At 49.8% G+C, this 20,221-nt stretch overlaps 1 protein-coding gene across 1 annotated transcript; it reads left to right on the top strand.

The window, feature by feature from the left end:
* The first annotated feature begins 531 nt into the window (after positions 1-531).
* Positions 532-18,885, top strand: LOC125943545 (titin-like). Its single transcript, XM_049662922.1, has 4 exons — positions 532-2,623; positions 13,854-14,822; positions 15,874-18,750; positions 18,809-18,885. The coding sequence occupies exons 1-4, from the start codon at positions 532-534 to the stop codon at positions 18,883-18,885; spliced, it is 6,015 nt and encodes a 2,004-aa protein (XP_049518879.1).
* Positions 18,886-20,221: the final 1,336 nt, after the last annotated feature.

The following is a 20,221-nucleotide window of genomic DNA, read 5'->3' as shown; positions in this document are numbered from 1 at the left end:
AAGTTATGCCATGTTCCACGGCACTGAAACAAAATTGGTTTCACTGATACGTTTTTATTGTTTACGCCAGCGTCAGGCGAAGTGTATTTTCTAAGTACTGCAAGTTTCCTGGCGTTGTGAAATGCTATATCTTGACTCGTTGTGCGTGTTGTTGTAACGGTGATAAGGCCTGCGAAGCGGAACGTTACCAAACTCACCACTAAGTACAACCGCCCAGTATATTAGCACGGTACCAAGTGTGAACCCCACTGTACTGATGCCCTGCTCATTTGGTTTTATAACGTAAACGTGAAAAAGAATCTAACCAACAAAAGCTCAATAATATCATTCGCCTTCTGAGTAAATAGCTCGGCATCAGCAACCTTAGAATCTCGCACTACAAATCGCTCAGGGGATGCGGAAACGCTGAGGATAAACGGAGCGTGGAGATCCCGCCAAAAGTATCGGGGCGCCAGCCAAGCATTGCTTGCGTAAAACCGCCACGAAAGAAAGAAGAGAAAGAGGTACTCCGGAGAGCGGTCGCAAGAAGTCATGTCTGGCTCGCCGTCCCGACCGACCCCGCCGTCCAAGCCACATTCGGTCATCCATGAGGGCGTCTCCATCTCCGGGGTACGTGTGGGGTCGGTGCTGCAAGGGACGCGCAGCCAGGACCGCTGGCTCGCGCCGGGACGCCCTTGCCTGGGCGGCCACATGTCGCCGGGCGGAGCGTTCGCGCTTAGCGCCTCCACCAGCCGGAGCAGCGGCAGCAACGCGGCCCTCCACAGGGCCCGCGGCGGCCGCAGCGAGCTGGCCGCCCAGGACAAAATTGACGCCACGGGAAGCCGTTCTCCGCCATCCCGCGAGCGCAGTGGCAGCAAAATTCAAGCCTGGCGGAGCTTCAGCGCCGGCTCCTGCAACACATGCTCGGGCGCCCATGTGCGCGCCTGCAGGCGCGTCGTCAACAGCGGCAGTGAATTCCAGTTCTCCCTAGCGAGCAGCAAGAGCCTCTCGAGCCCCGACAGATCTGTGCTCTCTACCGCGTTTGAACCAGACGACGTTAGCATGCCGAGGCGCCAGGGCTCAACGCTGTCGGTGCACATGAGTGCACCCAGATCACCCGCCGGCTCCGTGGAGTACGCCTGCGCCGTCTCGCCTCCGAGCGGAGCAAACATATTGCCGGGCTCGCCGCTCAGGAAGCCCGTCCTGGAGACGAAGGTGAGCGCCAGGGTTGTCACGACCACTGTAGAGATGACGCCGCGAGCGCACACCAGAGCCGTTATGCAACGAAGGTCCAGTATCCCCACGGGGACGTCCAGCGAAGTGCTCAAGACAGATAAACGAGAGGGCCAAGGTCGTCGCTCCGTAACATTCACGGATGGCAACTTAGTGGCGACGGTACCGGAAACCAGCGTACGCGACGGCGCCGCAGCCGCCGTTCCGGAGTCGAAATCTGAGCAGCCTCATGATGATAGTAGATTATCGGAGCCGAAGACAGTGCAGCCGCAGCATTCGGAGCCTCGGCTTGGACCCCCAGTGGCCGAAGCCCAGGGGACAGTGCCCGAGCCATCAACAGCGGCACTTCTGAAACCATCATTCGAGCCTTCTGAGCTCACCAGCCCACGCGAAAGCGCCGCAGCCGCCATTCCGGAGTCGAAATCTGAGCAGCCTCGTGATGATAGCAGACTAGTGGAGCCGAAGATGGTTCAGCCGCAGCAACCGGAGTCTCTTCTTGGACCGCCAGTGGCCGAAGCCCAGGAGACAGTGCCTGAGTCATCAACAGAGGCACTTCTGAAACCATCATCCGAGCCCTCCGAGCTGATCAGCCCACGCGAAAGCGACGCAGCCGCCATTTCGGTGTCGAAATCTGAGCAGCCTCATGATGATAGCGGACTAGTGGAGCCGAAGATGGTTCAGCCGCAGCAACCGGAGCCTCTTCTTGGACTCCCAATGGCCGAAGCCCAGGGGACAGTGCCTGAGCCATCAACAGAGGCACTTCTGAAACCATCATCCGAGCCCTCGGAGCTGACCAGCCCACGCGAAAGCGCCGCAGCTGCCATTCCGGAGTCGAAATCTGAGCAGCCTCATGATGATAGCGGACTAGTGGAGCCGAAGATGGTTCAGCCGCAGCAACCGGAGTCTCTTCTTGGACCGCCAGTGGCCGAAGGCCAGGAAACCGTGCCTGAGTCATCAACAGAGGCACTTCTGAAACCATCATCCGAGCCCTCCGAGCTGACCAGCCCACGCGAAAGCGCCGCAGCCGCCATTCTTGAGTCGAAATCTGAGCAGCCTCATGATGATAGCGGACTAGCGGAGCCCAAGATGGTTCAGCCGCAGCAACCGGAGCCTCTTCTTAAACCCCCAGAGGCCGAAGCTCAGGAGACAGTACCCGAGCAATCAACAGAGGCACCTCTGAAACCATCATCCGAGCTCTCCGATCTGACTGAAGGCACGGAAATGCCCCTAGTTCCATTAACCGAGGGTAAAGGCCCTACTGTCGCGTCGAAGCGTCGCCGGGACCTCCCGTCAGGGCATACAGCGGCAATGGCTCTGGTGTTACAAGACGAGTCTGAGGAAGACGCCACTCAACGTGCTGCAAAGTCTCAGCCGCCTCCGGCAGAAGTTGCCGTTATGAAAGAAGTGCCGAGTGAGTGCGAAAGTTTTACTAACCGTGCAGGAACTGCTGTCGTTCCATGCTTATCGTGATTACAGTATGTTACAACTGTAGGTACAAAAGCAATACTTATTCGTTTTCTACAAAACATTGCAGAGAAAGGGAAAAGTACTTAACCCAAAATCGCCAGTCCGTGAATCATACTTCTCCACTAGACATCTTCTCTCTTGATCTGTCTCGTTTCACCCCGATGTTTCATATAGCAGCTCCCCTATCCTCTTTGGTGCCAAACTATTACATTTTGTTATTTAATTTTAATTCTTCACAGTTTATATCGTGTCTAGTGTAAGTGTGAAATAGGATGCTGAGCGTAATGCCATGAAGTGCACCGTCACCGCCGGCACTTTCAAGTGTCAGGAGAAGCTACTCACGACATACTTTGTTAGCGTTAGATTTCTAAAAAATAATAATAATGACCGTGGTTGAGTTTTTAAAGGTTACTTGCCGCAAATTACGTTGCACAGAAGCGAATAAGGACAAATGTTCGGAATATTAAGGTATTTATTTCATTATTTCCCGTACACTATGCTGGGGCACAGGCCCTGCTTACAAACACGCAACCTGCCTATTAGTAGCCATTCAAGTCACTTCGTTCCACATTTTATTTACCGATATCAGACTGCCTTGGTAACGTGCATTGCCATATGCTGCTCCGTTATCTTATAATGAGAGTTCACCGATACGCGGCTTGTTTGCGAACTCTGCATATCGTCAGTCCTGCTTCTCTATAGAGATAACTTCTTCCGCTGAAATTTTCTGCAGGGATAGCAGCGCCAGCATGCGCGAACCAGCGGAGAAATCGAAATTGGCAGGACACAATTCATTCACATCGCGAAGAAAGTGTACTCTAGTTAGGCAAACATTCAACAACGCCAGCGCTTCATTAATAAACTGGGCATGGTGGCGCCCGATCATGGTAACAGGTGCAGTTGGTCACGATGTTTTACAAGACCCGAAATTTGCTAAAAATGTGAATTTACGCGAAATGTGGGCACGTACAATCTCTAATTCGAAGTTTGAACCATTGCGAGCTACACAGTGATCCATCAAATTAGAAGCGTCATACCTTGAAATAACGCCAACTCATACCATAATTAGGAATAGAAGACCACAAGCATGCACTCATAGGTATTAAAAAAGGAAATTCAAGGAATGGCAAGGAAGCAAGAATTACAGATCGCCAGTCAGCCTCTAGAGTCTGTAAAGGAGTACGTTTATCTAGGTCAATTACTCACAGGTGCCCTGATCATTAGAAAGAAAGTTATAGAAGAATAAAAATTGGGTTGGAGTGCATACGGCAGGCATTGCCAAATCCTGACTGGGAGCTTACCACTGTCGTTGAAAAGTGTGCAATCATTGCAATTCTACCGGTGCTAACATATGGGGCAGGAACTTGGAGGTTAACAAAGAAGCTCGAGAACAAGTTAAGGACCGCACAAAGAGCGATGGAACGAAAAATGTTAATCCTAACGTTAAGAGAGAGGATCAGAGAGCAAACGGGAATAGCTGATATTATAACTGACATTAGGAGAAAAAAAAGGAGCTGGGCAGGCCATGTAATGCGTAGGATGGATAACCGGTGGCCATTAGAGTTACAGGATGGATACCAAGAGAAGGGAAGCGCATCCGAGGACGGCAGAAAACTAGGTGGGGTGAAGAAGTTAGGAAATTTGCAGGCGCAAGTTGGAATCAGCTAGCGCAAGACAGGAGAAATTGGAGATCGCAGGGGCAGGCCTTCGTCCTGCAGTGGACATAAATGCAGGCTAATGATAAAAATGTCACAGTTTCGCCCTAAGGGCGAAGCAATGAATGCGATAGCAACACAGCAATGTCATACGAAGTAAGGTGAGCGGCTTTGGTAGCAATATGAATTGTAGTAAACATGAGCTGATTAAGTAAGCAGGTGTGCTGCGGCGTAAGTAGACCGACATGAAGAGAGACTCGATGACCACGAGAAGGCGCGTGTGAAACGGTGGTGTTGATGAGAAGCGCTTCCCGTGGGCAGCGCGTGCGAAGGGACACACCTGTAGCGCTGCACTGCCGATCCGGGCAGCATTGCATGTGTAGCGTGCGTTGGAAAATGTGGCCCGACTATTACTAACTGAATGAACAAGCGTGGTGTGAGCGCGCACAAACAAACATGGATAGATCACACTGAATGACTGCAGACAACGACTGTCAAAACGCTGGCAGCAAGCGCATATACGCCGCAGCTGGCGAAGGTACGTGCGGTCTATCGCTTCAACGGAAACTGAGCGGCGAATGCACAGCGCATAAAGGTCAGAGCCGTGTGGAGATAAGAGACGGTGCGGGGCGAGCGGCGAGCGCGGTTGTTGGCAGAGTAAAGGTGCCCCCCCCCCCCCCCCCCCCGCTCCCTCCACGCTCGCTTCCCGCTTCCTTGCTTGCGCGTGGGAGATTGAGTGCGTTCGCTCTCCGTGACAGCGTGCGTCCCCGCACGCTTCCGCTCGGGCATACGGCGCGCGGCGAAGATTTTATCTATACGGAACCTCACGGCGACGGCGACGGCGACGGCGACGCCGACGGCAGAAATCCGGTGGAAGTGTCCATATAATTGCTATCGCAATAATATATACCGCCAGTTGTAATGATCGTAGCACTACCTGAAACGACAGCCTAAAACACAGCGCAACAGAAACATTGCCGCATATTGTGCCTTGGCCAGACGTGTTTCGGTAGATTTAGACACGTCTAAATTAAACAGAAGAACTGTAACCAAAATGCAATTCAAAAACCCGACGTCTCGGAGCTCGACCGGCTCCTCCTTCAGGGCTGAGAGGCTGTGAGCCGTTGCAATGCTTACATGCGTTGTTGCCGCTTTGACAGACCCTTTGACAGACCCTTTGACAGGTGCGCGGACACTTTTCGTAGACATTGAGCGTAAACGGAGGGAAATGTTCCTGACGAGAACACTTCCCTCCGTTTCATCTTGTCGGCGGCGGCTGCATGCTGCGAATCGCGCCCACGCGTCACCCACGCGCTGGCTCTCGCGATCTCCAGATTACCGAGGCGGTGCTGTACTTCGCTCCGTTTGCAACGTGCCGCGCGAGACAAACTGTCCGCGCCAGCAAATATATCGCGAAATGAAACCACGTGTACAGCTGCGCTCAAATTTCGCATTAGGGAGCATCGTGATCGTCGATTACTTTTTTTGACGGGCACCTAAATCTAAGTACACGAGCGTTCTTGCATTCCTCTTCCATCAAAATGCGGCTGTAGCGGCTGGGAATCACACCCGCGACCTCTTGCTCGACAAAGCAGCATAGCCGTTCGCGGCGGGTACACCCTCCGACTGAGGCAGCTTGTGTCTGATAAATGCCAATTCTCCCGTATATCGTAACAGGGAAGATGTATTTCCGTGGGGAAGCCCCGCGCCTCCGTCCTACGCAATCATGTGTAAGACCTGCTTATTATTGTGAAATAATGTGTAGACAACTAAACGCTGAGTGCCTTAGTACGCTGTAATATAAAACCGCCGTAGCTGGTGGGATTTTCTGCCTTTCTCAATATATTATTTCAATACTAAAAAAATGAGGGCAGCCTGCACTAGTGTTGCAAGGCTGAAGAAACAGCGTAGCTGGGGGTCGACTAAGGTTTATGAAGTTTTGCTAAGTTTTTTGCTATGTATTAATATGTTATGCCCAGATTTTACTGAGTTTTGCTATTTATTGCTATGTTGTGTTAAGATTTTACAGAGTTCTTCCTATGTATTGCTATGTTATATGCTAAGATTTTAACGAAGTTTTTTATGTAAAGCTATGTTATGCCAAGATTTTTGCAAACCTTCATCTCTACGGGGTCGTTTTCGGTGGGAAACGCTTCGCGCAACACTTGCAAGGCGACATTGCGCTTCTCCATGTCTCGAACCGAGTTCGGAGTAGACAGGCTGATGATGTCAAACCATATCCGATGCGCAGACGCGGCAGCCGTCACCAAACTCGACGTTCAAGAACTCTCGCCGAAATCGGCCGTTCGCGCCACCCATGGACTTGTAGGCTTGACGCCTGGAAGTTACGCATGACACGGTAGCCAGGATCACTTTCTCGGCGCTTGCGATCACTCAGACAAGAGCGTTCCTATAAGTTCGAGGTACTCGGATCTCCCCCCTCTTCGCTGTCGCTTTGGCGAATATTCCGAGCGTTCCCTATAAGTTCGAGGTACTCGGATCTCCCCCCTCTTCGCTGTCGCTTTGGCGAATATTCACCAGCACAGTATTCCGGGTTTGATCGCTGCCGTTGCATTCGTTCGCAAGTAACGGTGCGACGGGCTTCCTGTCGAGCATCTTCTTCCTCGGGGGTTACGTACTTCTTCGGACTACCCATGTTTTAGGTGGCGCAAACGATGTGCTCGGCGCAGAGACACTAGGCAATGTGCCGCTGTCGCGGCGTCACGGAGCTTTATACGAAGGCCACGAACGAAGCGGCGCGAGGTGACGTTATGGCTTTTAACGCGACAGCGTTAAGGGCCCCGTGTCGCAGAAAATCCGGCGTCGGCGTGGATGTCGGCGTCCGTGGCAGAGAAAATCATCCCCAACTTCCCCGACCCCCGACCGCGCTGGCCCTCCGCGTGGCGCAAGGTGTTAGTGAACAAAAATTGAAGTTCTCACAGTGAAATCCGTCAGAAAAATGGTAAAGTACGACTTAACCACAACCTACAGACATGCTGGCGTCGGGTTGTAATTTGAATGTACGAGAAAACATAGTTCTGTTAGGAGGAAACTCAAACACAAACCCCATTTCCAGCATTTCTATCATACCAACAGCGCCGCACTCGGATAGGTTAGTTGCGAAATTCATATCCAGATGGCGCTCGCATCCTCGACAGGTCAAATTGGGACTTCGCCTGCCTAATGCGTTTTGGACACGTGCGCGCGTCGGGGCAATAGTAAACAATAAAATAATAAAACAAAGGTGCTAGCGCCTTCACATTTTAATATAAGACGACTTATATTGCCCCTGGAAAAACATGTGCCTAGCAATGAATTTCTGTTTAAAAGTGAATCCGACTTTAAAGGGATCGGTGTAAGCTTGGTCTTTGTAAGCTGGCTTTCCCATGTTCTCTGTTGCAGTGAAGAGTAATAAACAAAATGCGATGCGACCGGGGCCCGATAACGCTGTCGCGTTCCACTTTTTAAGGCGAAGCTTAAGCGTCCTCCAATTTTTTCTCCGCCTACACGGCTGTGGAATCTTGGCGATGTACGGGAAGCAGCGGTGCAGCGTGGCGCGCCCGCGAGCAGACATATGCCAGGTGGTTGCCAGGCGACGCATAGTGACGTAAGAGCTAGGCGCAGCGCGAGTCAGGCGGAGCTGTGCCAAGTGGTTGCTAGGCAACGGCTGAGATTCTGCGAACGATTTGTAGCCGAACCTCGAGCTTAAATAGCTACTCTGTTAAAAAGCAGCTCAAGTCAGCGAATCGTATTCCGCTGACCGGCCGTGCATGTAATGCAGTATCTTTCCATACTTGCACTTCTGCAGGTGGAACGCTGGGCCGATTTTGAAGACGATAAGCAGAGATAAAGCGGGCAGGGCTAGAGCGCCGATGTGTGTTTTATTAAGGCGAAAGCCTTATATGTCTCGTTTTGGAGGTCACCTTGAAAAAGTGGTTCCAAAAATCGGAAGATTATGTAAAAAACATCGATAACGCCTTAACATAATTACAAACCCCATAACATTATGTATCAATCGATAGGTAATTACATGATGAATATAAATATGGATAAATGATCATGATAATCAATTACTTATGATAAGTAGTATGACAAAGCGCAAAAAATGGGTCGAAAACTCCGAAAAGGTGTCATGAACTGACAATTAATGATAGTAATGGGTGTAAGTATGGTTATGATGGTAATGATAATGATAAAAATTGGGTGTACAGAGAGGTGAATTAAGAGTGAATTGATGGGGAACAAAAGGGGTTTAGTTGGGTGACAGGAGTCAAAGAAACCTAGGTAATAGTGAGATAGAGTGAGCTAAAATAGTGAAGAGCAAATGAGATGCAATTAAGAGGGAATGAAGGTGAATCAAGTGGTGATAGGGTGAATCAAGAGTCATGGAGTCACTCCATCAAGAGTGATGGAGTGATGAAATTTGGACTAACAGAGCAAACCAAGCGTGATGAAAGTAATACCGAGATGATAGTGAATGAAGGTGAACCAAGCAGTGATAGGGGGAATCAAAAGTGAATCAAGTGTGAATCAAGAGGTTATGGAGTGGGGGAGTAACCTGCAAAACATATATGTGAGATTTGAAGGTTCAAGTGAGAGTGACACAGCAAAGAAAGTGCTGTGTCATGGGGCGCTATAATGTAAAATGATTCCAAACCGTTTTGATTCCAATTTATGCAACCAGCCTCCACAATTGGTCAAAACATTTTCGGACCACTCCCAACTTCGCCTGTCTGTCACGCGACGTCACGAAAACCGCGATAGCTCCCCATCTGATATTACGTGTACACACTGATTATGCATGATTAAACCGCACAAAAGAAAAATAATCATTCCTGATTCAACGCCTTTTCACCATTAGCCCTCTGCTATTGGTCCAATGTTTTCTGGCTCCGCTCGCTTCGCCTGTCTGTCACGTGACCTCACAAAACCACGAAAACTCACCACGTCAACGTGACGTGTACGCGAAAAAAATGCATTAATATGCCGAACAAAACTGAAAAATTTTCTGAATAGCCACAGACTGCCCCGTTCCGAAAGGAATAGAAGATGGCTGCCCGCCGATCGCTCAGGCCCTCGCTACTCGCACCTGCCGGTGAGCATGTAATATTTCTATTTGCGCTTGATAAACCTTTTTTGCGTGGCAGTAAAAGGTTATCGAGCCCTTTCGACATGCATACGACATCGCTGTGCCTACTCTTCCTTGCTGAGGCTCCGTTTTAGCGGCATTCTTATCCTTCCGTTGCATGCCGCCGCGATTTTCGACCAGCCACCGCAAGCTAAGTAACGTAAGACGAAGCGGACCAATCCGAGAAGCCGGCACCACCCTCGTCATGCGGTTATCTATTTTCACTGCGCTGGCTTGGTCCCATCGAAACCCTTTCCACTAGAGCGTGATCCTCGCCTCTTGTCACCCAATTAGATAAGAAAAACCGCTGATTGTACACAATGTTATTCGTTTTGGAAGCGAACAAAGGTGACCTCTTATAAACCAGGAGAGTGTTTGATTGGGTTGTTCAGACAACGCTGCGGGTCACCGTCAAATGCTTGCGTCAGTGGTTACGTAAATTTGACGTCAGGAGTTTGGAATCACAACAGTTTGGAATCATTTTACGTTATAGTGCCCATGGCTCGAGTTTGGTGAATCATAAGATGGGTCACTTGCAAAAAACATGACTTGCAAAAATGACTACATAATATGGGTTCATGGTGACGATGTGTCAGCAAAAATAAGTGCTGAGTCACGGTCCGAGTTTCGTGAAATAAGGATGACTAGCAAAATTGATTTTGCAAAATAAGGGTTCGGAGTGAAGATGACTCAGCAAAAAGTGGTCGTCGTGTCATTGAGTTAGCAGCGCTCGGGCTTTCGCCTTTAAATCGTCTTAGTTGTAGCATAAGGGACCCCTCGTAATTTTTTCTCGCGATACTTAATAACCGTGCTAACAAATGTTTGAAGCTATTGTTTCAATTCAATTCCCTTTTTTTATTTGCTTTAGTAGTTTATAAAGTACTGGGCCCGAATTTGTCACCGGTGTTTGCTAAGTGGTTAAAGGCGAAACAGGCATGGTAGGCTGGTTTGGTAGACGAAACCGGCAATGCATAGAACATGAATAGGATTTGAAAACACCCGTGTATTTCTATTTAGGTGCACGTTAAACAACCACAGGAGGTCCAAGTTATTCCATGGTCCCCCACTACGGCGTGCCTCCTAATCAGATCGTGGTTTTGGCACGTAAAACCCCACAATTGAATTGAATTTTTTTTCTCCCGTGCAATGTAAAGCGTCCACCTTACTTAAACTCACTTCGCAGATACACGAGGAATCCGCTTGTCAGTCGCCGCTAAGCGTACGCGCGGCATGTGCTACGTTTAGCGATTTCACGCCTTATTCAACATGGTAAAATTGTGGTTGAGCGAGAAATTTTTTTAAAGTACGAAATGTCTCGTGCCGTGTTGAACAACGGAAACACAATAACAAGTAATAATAACCTAATAATAACCTGATAATAATAACACAATAATAACCTGATGAATTCATGTCATGACATGTCATGACATGCGTGTCATGTAGGTCATGAAACAGCCGCCTACGTCTTGATGCTCTCATGGTCCTTTCGTTAACGTGGTAGGTACCAAAATTGGCATAGTATGACATGAGTGTATGACGAACAGAAGTGAAAGGTCGGGACATAAATGTCACGACATGCGTTTCATGTAGGTCATGACAATTACCCAGCGAAAAAGATTAACACTTAAAAACCACCGAAATGGGTTTGGACGTGGGTACTAAGTGAAGGACACACTAAAGGATGTTGGTAGAAGTGATATTCATGAGCATGACTCAGCGAAAAAAAGATTAATCACTCAAAAACCACTGGAAATGGTTCGGACGTGGGCACTAAGTGAAGGAAACACTAAAGGATGATGGTAGAAGTCATAGTCATGAGCATGACTGAGCAAAAATGACAATGACCCAGCGAAAAAAGATTAACACTCAAAACCACTGAAATGGGTTCGGACGTGGGTACTATGTGAAGCAAACACTAAAGGATGGTGGTAAAAGTCGGTCATGAGCATGACTCAGCAAAAATGGCAATGACTCAGCGAAAAAAAGATTAACACTCAAAAAACAATGGAATGGGTTCGGGTGTGGTACTAAGTGGAGTAAAAGGCTAAAGGTTGATGGGGTCGAAGTCACTCATTAGCATGACTAAGGCTTTCACATTAATTAAGGTCCCTTAGGTGTAGCTAAAGGGACTGCTGAGGACTCATGACATGGAATTTAATGACATGCATGTCATGTAGGTCATGAAAAGCCGCCTACATCTTGGTGCTCTCATGGTCGTTTCGTCGTTCACTTGGTAGGCTCCCCGCACACTGCTTCGCATAACATCTATTCCCACAGGGCGTGGGATCTGCCGGCATTTTTTATTCCCACGAATGTTTTAGGAGCATTGCAGTAACTGTGCGATTTAGAGAAGTTTTGGATGCCAAATGGCGCTGAGTTCTCGACATCAATGCCCAAAGGAGTGTGTAACCCGAAACTGCGTTCTGTCTTTTCGCACTGGTCCAGTTCCGTTAACTTCCGAAAGTGCCATACCACCCAGACCGAGTCGCAACTCTCCTCTGATGTCAAGGCTTTCGAACACAGAAAAAAGAAGCCGTCTTTCTTTTACGCCAAATTAGATAGCCTTTACAGCTGGAACGAATTGGGACACACCCTCAGTCTACGGGAGCCACGTGTGACTCGGAGCCGTGCGACGGTTTGTGCGGGGTGAGAAGTGGGCACCTACGCTCACGCGATCAATTGGCCACCGCTACAGACAAGACGATGAGTCCGAGGCAGGACGGTAGCACAGCCTTATTGGAGTATTGTAACGTGGAAAAGTATGTGTGCACCTACCTTTCTTTTACAACGGTAGCGTTTACAACGGTAGCGAGAATCTTTGCGTTGGCGGCGAGCCGATTCGGAATACGGTGCCTAGCAGCCACTTAGCATTTTCTAGCAAAACTTAGCCAAGCCTAGTAAAACCTGGAAGAAAAGCTAGGTCAATCACCAGCTCCGCTGTTTACTCCAGCCTTGCACCACTAGTGCAAGCTGCCCACGTTTTTTGTGGGAGCGAAAGAAGGGATGATGATGATAAGTGGTTCTTGAGGGAAAGGGAAAGGTTGGCGCTATCTTCTGCAGCCCTTGAGGGAGCACGGCTCAGCGCCAAAAGAAGGGATAGCCGAACGCTGTATGTGCGAGTGAAAGGGCGCGAGGGACGCGCGCTTTCACGGGGAGTGAACGCACGGCGGAGAACAAACGCGCGTTCTGCGCTATGCTCCCTTAAGGGCTGCAGAAGTAGGCGTCTCTTTCCTCCTCTACAATCACCATATATGTAGAGTAAACGTACCTTTTTCCGACACGCGAAAGGCTGTGGGGGAGGGGGGGAGGGGCAGGGAAGGGAGGCGACGTTTAGCTGCGGCACCAAGTGCTGTTTATATCAGAGGCTCCGGCAACAGTCACCAACGCCGCACGCATTTTGAGCGAACGCGGGCAAAACGCCGGCGGCGTCGACAACAGTTCTGCGCGTTGCCGGTGCTGCTGCATGTCCAAGTCTATACAGCTGAGAAAGCTTTTTTTTCTGATGCACTACTTGAGTGCTTTTATTGCGGTAGCAGTTATATGGACACTCCAAGTGCATCTCTACTGTCGCCGTCGCCCTAATGTTCCGTGTAAATTCCTAACACGTTAACATCGTCGCCCGCGCCGTACGCTGTATGTGCGAGTGAAAGCTTTTGAGGGTCAGCCGACGATCGCGGCTCAATCTCGCGCGCGCGAAAGAGGGAGACGGGGCGAAAGCGCCACGTCTTCTGTCGTATGTGAGGCACGGGGGGTGGGCGAGGTAGGTAGCGGGGGGGGGGGGGGGGGGGGGGGGGATTCTACTCTGGCAGCTACTGCTTACGGCACGGCCGCCGTATCTTAAAAGCGATCTGCGACTTGGACAAAGTGCGCGCCCGCGCGGAAGTGATCTCCGATGTGGACAAAGTACGCCACGCTAAGTGCCGGTAGCTTCGTATGCGCTGTGCTTCCGACGTTTAGTTCGCGTTGAAGCGAGGGACAGCACGAAGGTCAATTAGCTCTCTGCTGCCACCGCGCTTTCTCACTCCAGCGTTTTGACAGCCAGTTTCCGCGGTCATCGAGCGAGATGTGTTATGTTTACCTGTGCGCGCGTGACACCGTGCTTGTTAATTTAATTAGCGAATGTTTGCAAGTTTATAATGAGGATAAAACTACTACCTTTACTTGGTATAGCTGTCCACTAATTTGCCATCGCAATCGATGCTTCGCCTTTCGGGCGAAACTGCTACTTTTTAGTGGCACTCTCAACAGCTTTGCGTGGATTGCATGGTATAGGTTTGTTTTTTGTCTGGCGGGATCGACTTTATTGAACAATAAACAACATTCAAATTTCCCAGATCATCCGCTGCCGCTGTAGTTTCTTTCTCTTCTAACGTACATGTTTTCATCTGCAGATACAGAAGTACCAGCGGAGGAGTATTACGCTTCGGCTCCTGCCGTTAAAATTGGGCAACTCGACTCTGAGCCGGAATACCAGCCGACAGACCTCCTCAGCAGGCATGATCAAGACAAAACTGAAGCTACAGACGTGGTTATTACCTCACCTCTATTGTCAACAGACCAGCTCCAAAGCCGGCAAGAAAGGCAGAAGCTGGACGCATCAGCACTTGTCGAAATTTGCAAGGCTGATAGATCCATTCGCGCCGCGCATGACGAAACTTCTCAGAAAACTCCGATTTTTGCAGGACCTCTTTTCGGGCCTGAAGAAGAAGAAATACCCGAAGAAACTACAAAGACAGCCCTTAGTTCAACAACGTTCGCAGAGACATCACCAAGTCGCCAACTAAAGTCCGAAGAAGGAAAGGAATCTGTGCAAGGAGTCGAACCCCAATCATTTGAAATTCAGACATCAGTGAAAGGTTCAGCTCACATAGAAAAACTTGATAATGAAGTTGAGGCTGAAGCTAAACGTAACCAACTAATTTCTTCTCAAACTGAAGAGCCTTCACTAGCATGTGAAGTTGCTGCAGCAGTGGAAAATCAGGCCCGCGAGGAAGCCACATTTCCAAGTGCAGCTCAGGTGGAAACTAAAGCGCCGGTTGAGGCTACTGCTGCGGAAGAAAGAGGTCAGCCGGAAGCTAAAGCAGATATTCAGCCACCTGAAATTACGGACGACCTTTCACTTCAACCAAGGACGACAGCAGGGCTAATTGAAGGGGACAGCATGAATACGGAACATGCGAAGCCCGATGAAACCAAACCAACAGCGGAAGGGCCAGTTGCCGCACCTTGTCCCTTAGCCGATATATCTGAGGATACCAAAGCCTTAGTTGAAATAGCTGAACCTCAAGCAGAAGCCAAAATGACGGAGGAAATTCAGGCACGCACTGAAGAAGCAGCACCAGCAGCAGCCGAAACTGCAGGTCAGATCGAAACTAAACCGGCTGTTGAGGCTACTGCTGTAGAAGAAAGAGGTATGCCGGAAGCGAAAGCAGATATTCAGCCACCTGGAATTACGGGCGACCTTTCCCTTCGACCAAGGGTGACAGTAGGACTAATTGAAGGGGACAGCGCGATTATAGGAACATACGAAGCCTAAAGAAACCAAACCAACAGCGGAAGGACCAGTTGCCGCACCTTGTCCCTCAACCGATATATCTGAGGAAAACAGAGCCTTAGTTGAAGTAGCTGAACCTCAAGCAGAAGCCAAAAGGACTGAGGAGATGCAGGTACCTTCTTCCTTAACCGATATATCTGAGGATACCAAAGCCTTAGTTGAAGTAGTTGAACCTCAAGCAGAAGCCAAAACGACGGAGGAAAGGCTAGCACTTACTGAAGAAGCAGCACCAGCAGCCGAAACTGCAGCTCAGGTCGAAACTAAACCTGCTGTTGAGGCTACTGCGGCAGAAGAAAGACGTGAGCCGGAAGCGAAAGCAGATATTCAGCCACCTGAAATTACGGACGACCTTTCCACCACGCTTGCGGAACATGCGAAGTCTGAAGAAAACAAATCAACAGCGGAAGGGCCAGTTGCCCCACCTTGTCCCTTAGCCGATATATCTGAGAGTAGCAAAGCCTTAGTTGAAGTAGTTGAACCTCAAGCCAAAACGACCGAGGAAATTCAGGCACCAACTGAAGAAGCAGCACCAACAGCCGAAACTGCAGCTCAGGTCGAAACTAAACCTGCTGTTGAGGCTACTGCTACAGAAGAAAGAGGTGAGCCGGAAGCGAAAGCAGATATTCAGCCACCTGAAATTACTGGACGACCTTTCCAGCACGCTTGCGGAACACGCGAAGCCTGAAGAAACCAAATCAACAGCGGAAGGGCCAGTTGCCCCACCTTGTCCCTTAGCCGATATATCTGAGGATACCAAAGCCTTAGTTGAAGTAGCTGAACCTCAAGCAGAAGCCAAAATGACGGAGGAAATTCAGGCACGCACTGAAGAAGCAGCACCAGCAGCAGCGAAACTGCAGGTCAGATCGAAACTAAACCGGCTGTTGAGGCTACTACTGTAGAAGAAAGAGGTATGCCGGAAGCGAAAGCAGATATTCAGCCACCTGGAATTACGGGCGACCTTTCCCTTCAACCAAGGGTGACAGTAGGACTAATTGAAGGGGACAGCGCGATTACGGAACATACGAAGCCTAAAGAAACCAAACCAACAGCGGAAGGACCAGTTGCCGCACCTTGTCCCTCAACCGATATATCTGAGGAAAACAGAGCCTTAGTTGAAGTAGCTGAACCTCAAGCAGAAGCCAAAAGGACTGAGGAGATGCAGGTACCTTCTCCCTTAACCGATATATCTGAGGACATCAAAGCCTTAGTTGAAGTAGTTGAACCTCAAGCAGAAGCCAAAACGACGGAGGAAAGGCTAGCACTTACTGAAGAAGCAGCACCAGCAGCCGAAACTGCAGCTCAGGTCGAAACTAAACCTGCTGTTGAGGCTACTGCGGCAGAAGAAAGACGTGAGTCGGAAGCGAAAGCAGATATTCAGCCACCTGAAATTACGGAAGACCTTTCCAGCACGCTTGCGGAACATGCGAAGTCTGAAGAAAACAAATCAACAGCGGAAGGGCCAGTGGCCCCACCTTGTTCCTTAGCCGATATATCTGAGAGTAGCAAAGCCTTAGTTGAAGTAGTTGAACCTCAAGCCAAAACGACCGAGGAAATTCAGGCACCAACTGAAGAAGCAGCACCACCAGCCGAAACTGCAGCTCAGGTCGAAACTAAACCTGCTGTTGAGGCTACTGCTACAGAAGAAAGAGGTGAGCCGGAAGCGAAAGCAGATATTCAGCCACCTGAAATTACGGACGACCTTTCCAGCACGCTTGCGGAACACGCGAAGCCTGAAGAAACCAAATCAACAGCGGAAGGGCCAGTTGCCCCACCTTGTCCCTTAGCCGATATATCTGAGGATACCAAAGCCTTAGTTGAAGTAGCTGAACCTCAAGCAGAAGCCAAAATGACGGAGGAAATTCAGGCACGCACTGAAGAAGCAGCACCAGCAGCAGCCGAAACTGCAGGTCAGATCGAAACTAAACCGGCTGTTGAGGCTACTACTGTAGAAGAAAGAGGTATGCCGGAAGCGAAAGCAGATATTCAGCCACCTGGAATTACGGGCGACCTTTCCCTTCAACCAAGGGTGACAGTAGGACTAATTGAAGGGGACAGCGCGATTACGGAACATACGAAGCCTAAAGAAACCAAACCAACAGCGGAAGGACCAGTTGGCGCACCTTGTCCCTCAACCGATATATCTGAGGAAAACAGAGCCTTAGTTGAAGTAGCTGAACCTCAAGCAGAAGCCAAAAGGACTGAGGAGATGCAGGTACCTTCTCCCTTAACCGATATATCTGAGGATACCAAAGCCTTAGTTGAAGTAGTTGAACCTCAAGCAGAAGCCAAAACGACGGAGGAAAGGCTAGCACTTACAGAAGAAGCAGCACCAGCAGCCGAAACTACAGCTCAGGTCGAAACTAAACCTGCTGTTGAGGCTACTGCGGCAGAAGAAAGACGTGAGTCGGAAGCGAAAGCAGATATTCAGCCACCTGAAATTACGGAAGACCTTTCCAGCACGCTTGCAGAACATGGGAAGTCTGAAGAAAACAAATCAACAGCGGAAGGGCCAGTGGCCCCACCTTGTCCCTTAGCCGATATATCTGAGAGTAGCAAAGCCTTAGTTGAAGTAGTTGAACCTCAAGCCAAAACGACCGAGGAAATTCAGGCACCAACTGAAGAAGCAGCACCAGCAGCCGAAACCGCAGCTCAGGTCCAAAGTAAACTTCTTGTTGAGGCTACTACTGCAGAAGAAAGAGGTGAGCCGGAAGCCAAAGCAGATATTCAGCCACCTGAAATTACGGATGAGCTTCCACTTCACCCAATGGCGACGGGAGGGCTACTTGAAGGGGACAGCACGATTACGGAACATGCCAAGCCTGAAGAATGCAAAGCCACAGTGGAAGGGCCAGTTGCCCGACCTTCTCCCTTAACCGATATATCTGAGGATACCAAAGCCTTAGTTGAAATAGTTGAACCTCAAGCAGAAGCCAAAACGACGGAGGAAATGCAGGCACACACTGAAGAAGCAGCACCAGCAGCCGGAACTGCAGCTCAGGTCGAAACTAAACCTGCTGTTGAGGCTACTGCTGCCGAAGAAAGAGGTGAGCCGGAAGCGAAAGCAGATATTCAGCCACCTGAAATTACGGATGAGCTTCCACCTCACCCAATGGCATCGGAACGGCTACTTGAAGGGGACAGCACGATTACGGAACATGCCAAGTCTGAAGAAGGCAAAACAACAGCGGAAGGGCCAGTTGGCGCACCTTGTCCCTTAGCCGATATATCAGAGGAGAACAAAGCCTTAGTTGAAGTAGCGGTACCTCAAGCAGAAGCCAAAGCGATTGAGAAAGATCGAGCACATACTGAAGAAGCAGCACCAGCAGCCGAAACTGCAGCTCAGGTCGAAACTAAACCTGCTGTTGAGGCTGCTGCTGCAGAAGAAAGAGGTGAGCCGGAAGCCAAACCAGATATTCAGCCACCTGAAATTACGGATGAGCTTCCACCTCACCCAATGGCGACGGGAGGGCTACTTGAAGGGGACAGCACGATTACGGAACATGCCAAGCCTGAAGAATGCAAAGCCACAGTGGAAGGGCCAGTTGCCCGACCTTCTCCCTTAACCGATATATCTGAGGATACCAAAGCCTTAGTTGAAATAGTTGAACCTCAAGAAGAAGCCAAAACGACGGAGGAAATGCAGGCACACACTGAAGAAGCAGCACCAGCAGCCGGAACTGCAGCTCAGGTCGAAACTAAACCTGCTGTTGAGGCTACTGCTGCCGAAGAAAGAGGTGAGCCGGAAGCGAAAGCAGATATTCAGCCACCTGAAATTACGTACGACCTTTCCAGCACGATTGCGGAACATGCGAAGCCTGAAGAAACCAAATCAACAGTGGAAGGGCCAGTTGCCCCACCTTGTCCTGTAGCCGATATATCTGAGAACAGAACCTTAGTCGAAGTAGCTGAACCTCAAGCAGAAGCCAAAACGACGGAAGAAATGCAGGCACACACTGAAGAAGCAGCACCAGCAGCCGAAACCGCAGCTCAGGTCGAAAGTAAACCTCTTGTTGAGGCTACTGCTGCAGAAGAAAGAGGTGAGCCGGAAGCCAAAGCAGATATGAAGCCACCTGAAAAAACGGAAGAGCTCCCCCTTCACCCTATTGCGACGACGCCAGGCCTACTTGAAAGGGACAGTACGATTACGGAACATGCCAATCTTGAAGAAATCAAAGCAACCGTGGAAGAGCCACTGGGCGCAACTTGTCCCTTAACCGACATATCTGAGAGTAGCAAAGCCTTAGTTGAAGTAGTTGAACCTCAAGCAGAAGCCAAAACGACGGAGGAAATGCAGGCACACACTGAAGAAGCAGCACCAGCAGCCGAAACTGCAGCTCAGATTGAAACTAAACCTGCTGTTGAGGCTACTGCTGCAGAAGAAAGAGGTGAGCCGGAAGCGAAAGCCGATATTCAGCCACCTGAAATTACGGACGGCCTTTCCCTTCAACCAAGGATGACATCAGGGCAAATTGAAGGAGACATCATGACTACAGAACATGCGAAGCCCGAAGAAACCAAAGCAACAGTGGAAGGGCCAGTTGTAGGAACGTGTCCCCTAACCGATATATCTGAGGATACCAAAGCCTTAGTTGAAGTAGTTGAACCTCAAGCAGAAACCAAGACGACTGAGAAAATTCAGGCACCCACTGAAGAAGCAGCACCAGCAGCCGAAACCGCTGCTCAGGTCGAAAGTAAACCTATTGTTGAGGCTACTGCTGCAGAAGAAAGAGGTGAGGCGGAAGCGAAATCAGTTATTCAGCCACCTGAAATTACGAATGAGCTTCCCGTTCACCCAATGGCGACGGGAGGGCTACTTGAAGTGGACAGCACGATTACGGAACATGCCAAGCCTGAAGAAGGCAAAGCAACAGCGGAAGGGCCAGTTGGCGCACCTTGTGCCTTAGCCGATATATCTGAGGAGAACAGAACCTTAGTTGAAATAGCTGAACCTCAAGCAGAAGCCAAAACAACGAACGAAATGCATGCACACACTGAAGAAGCAGCACCAGCAGCCGAAACCGCAGCTCAGGTCGAAAGTAAACCTCTTGTTGAGGTCACTGCTGCAGAAGAAAGAGGTGAGGCGGTAGCGAATGCAATTATTGAGCCACCTGAAATTACGGATGAGCTTTCCGTTCACCCAATGGCGACGGGAGGGCTACTTGAAGGGGACAGCACGATTACGGAACATGCCAAGCCTGAAGAAGG

The sequence above is a fragment of the Dermacentor silvarum genome, chromosome 2 (assembly GCF_013339745.2).
Source record: "Dermacentor silvarum isolate Dsil-2018 chromosome 2, BIME_Dsil_1.4, whole genome shotgun sequence".
NCBI classification, from domain to species: Eukaryota; Metazoa; Arthropoda; class Arachnida; order Ixodida; family Ixodidae; genus Dermacentor; species Dermacentor silvarum.
This window is presented reverse-complemented; position numbering and strand designations above follow the sequence as displayed.

What these genes read in the sequence shown, in the direction of transcription:
- LOC125943545 (XM_049662922.1), top strand. Translation starts at nt 532, where the DNA reads ATGTCTGGCTCGCCGTCCCGACCGACCCCGCCGTCCAAGCCACATTCG. An exon ending in CGTTATGAAAGAAGTGCCGA is followed by an intron (nt 2,624 to 13,853) that starts GTGAGTGCGAAA and finishes TTTCATCTGCAG; the next exon opens with ATACAGAAGTACCAGCGGAG. An exon ending in AGCAGCAGCCGAAACTGCAG is followed by an intron (nt 14,823 to 15,873) that starts GTCAGATCGAAA and finishes GCGAAACTGCAG; the next exon opens with GTCAGATCGAAACTAAACCG.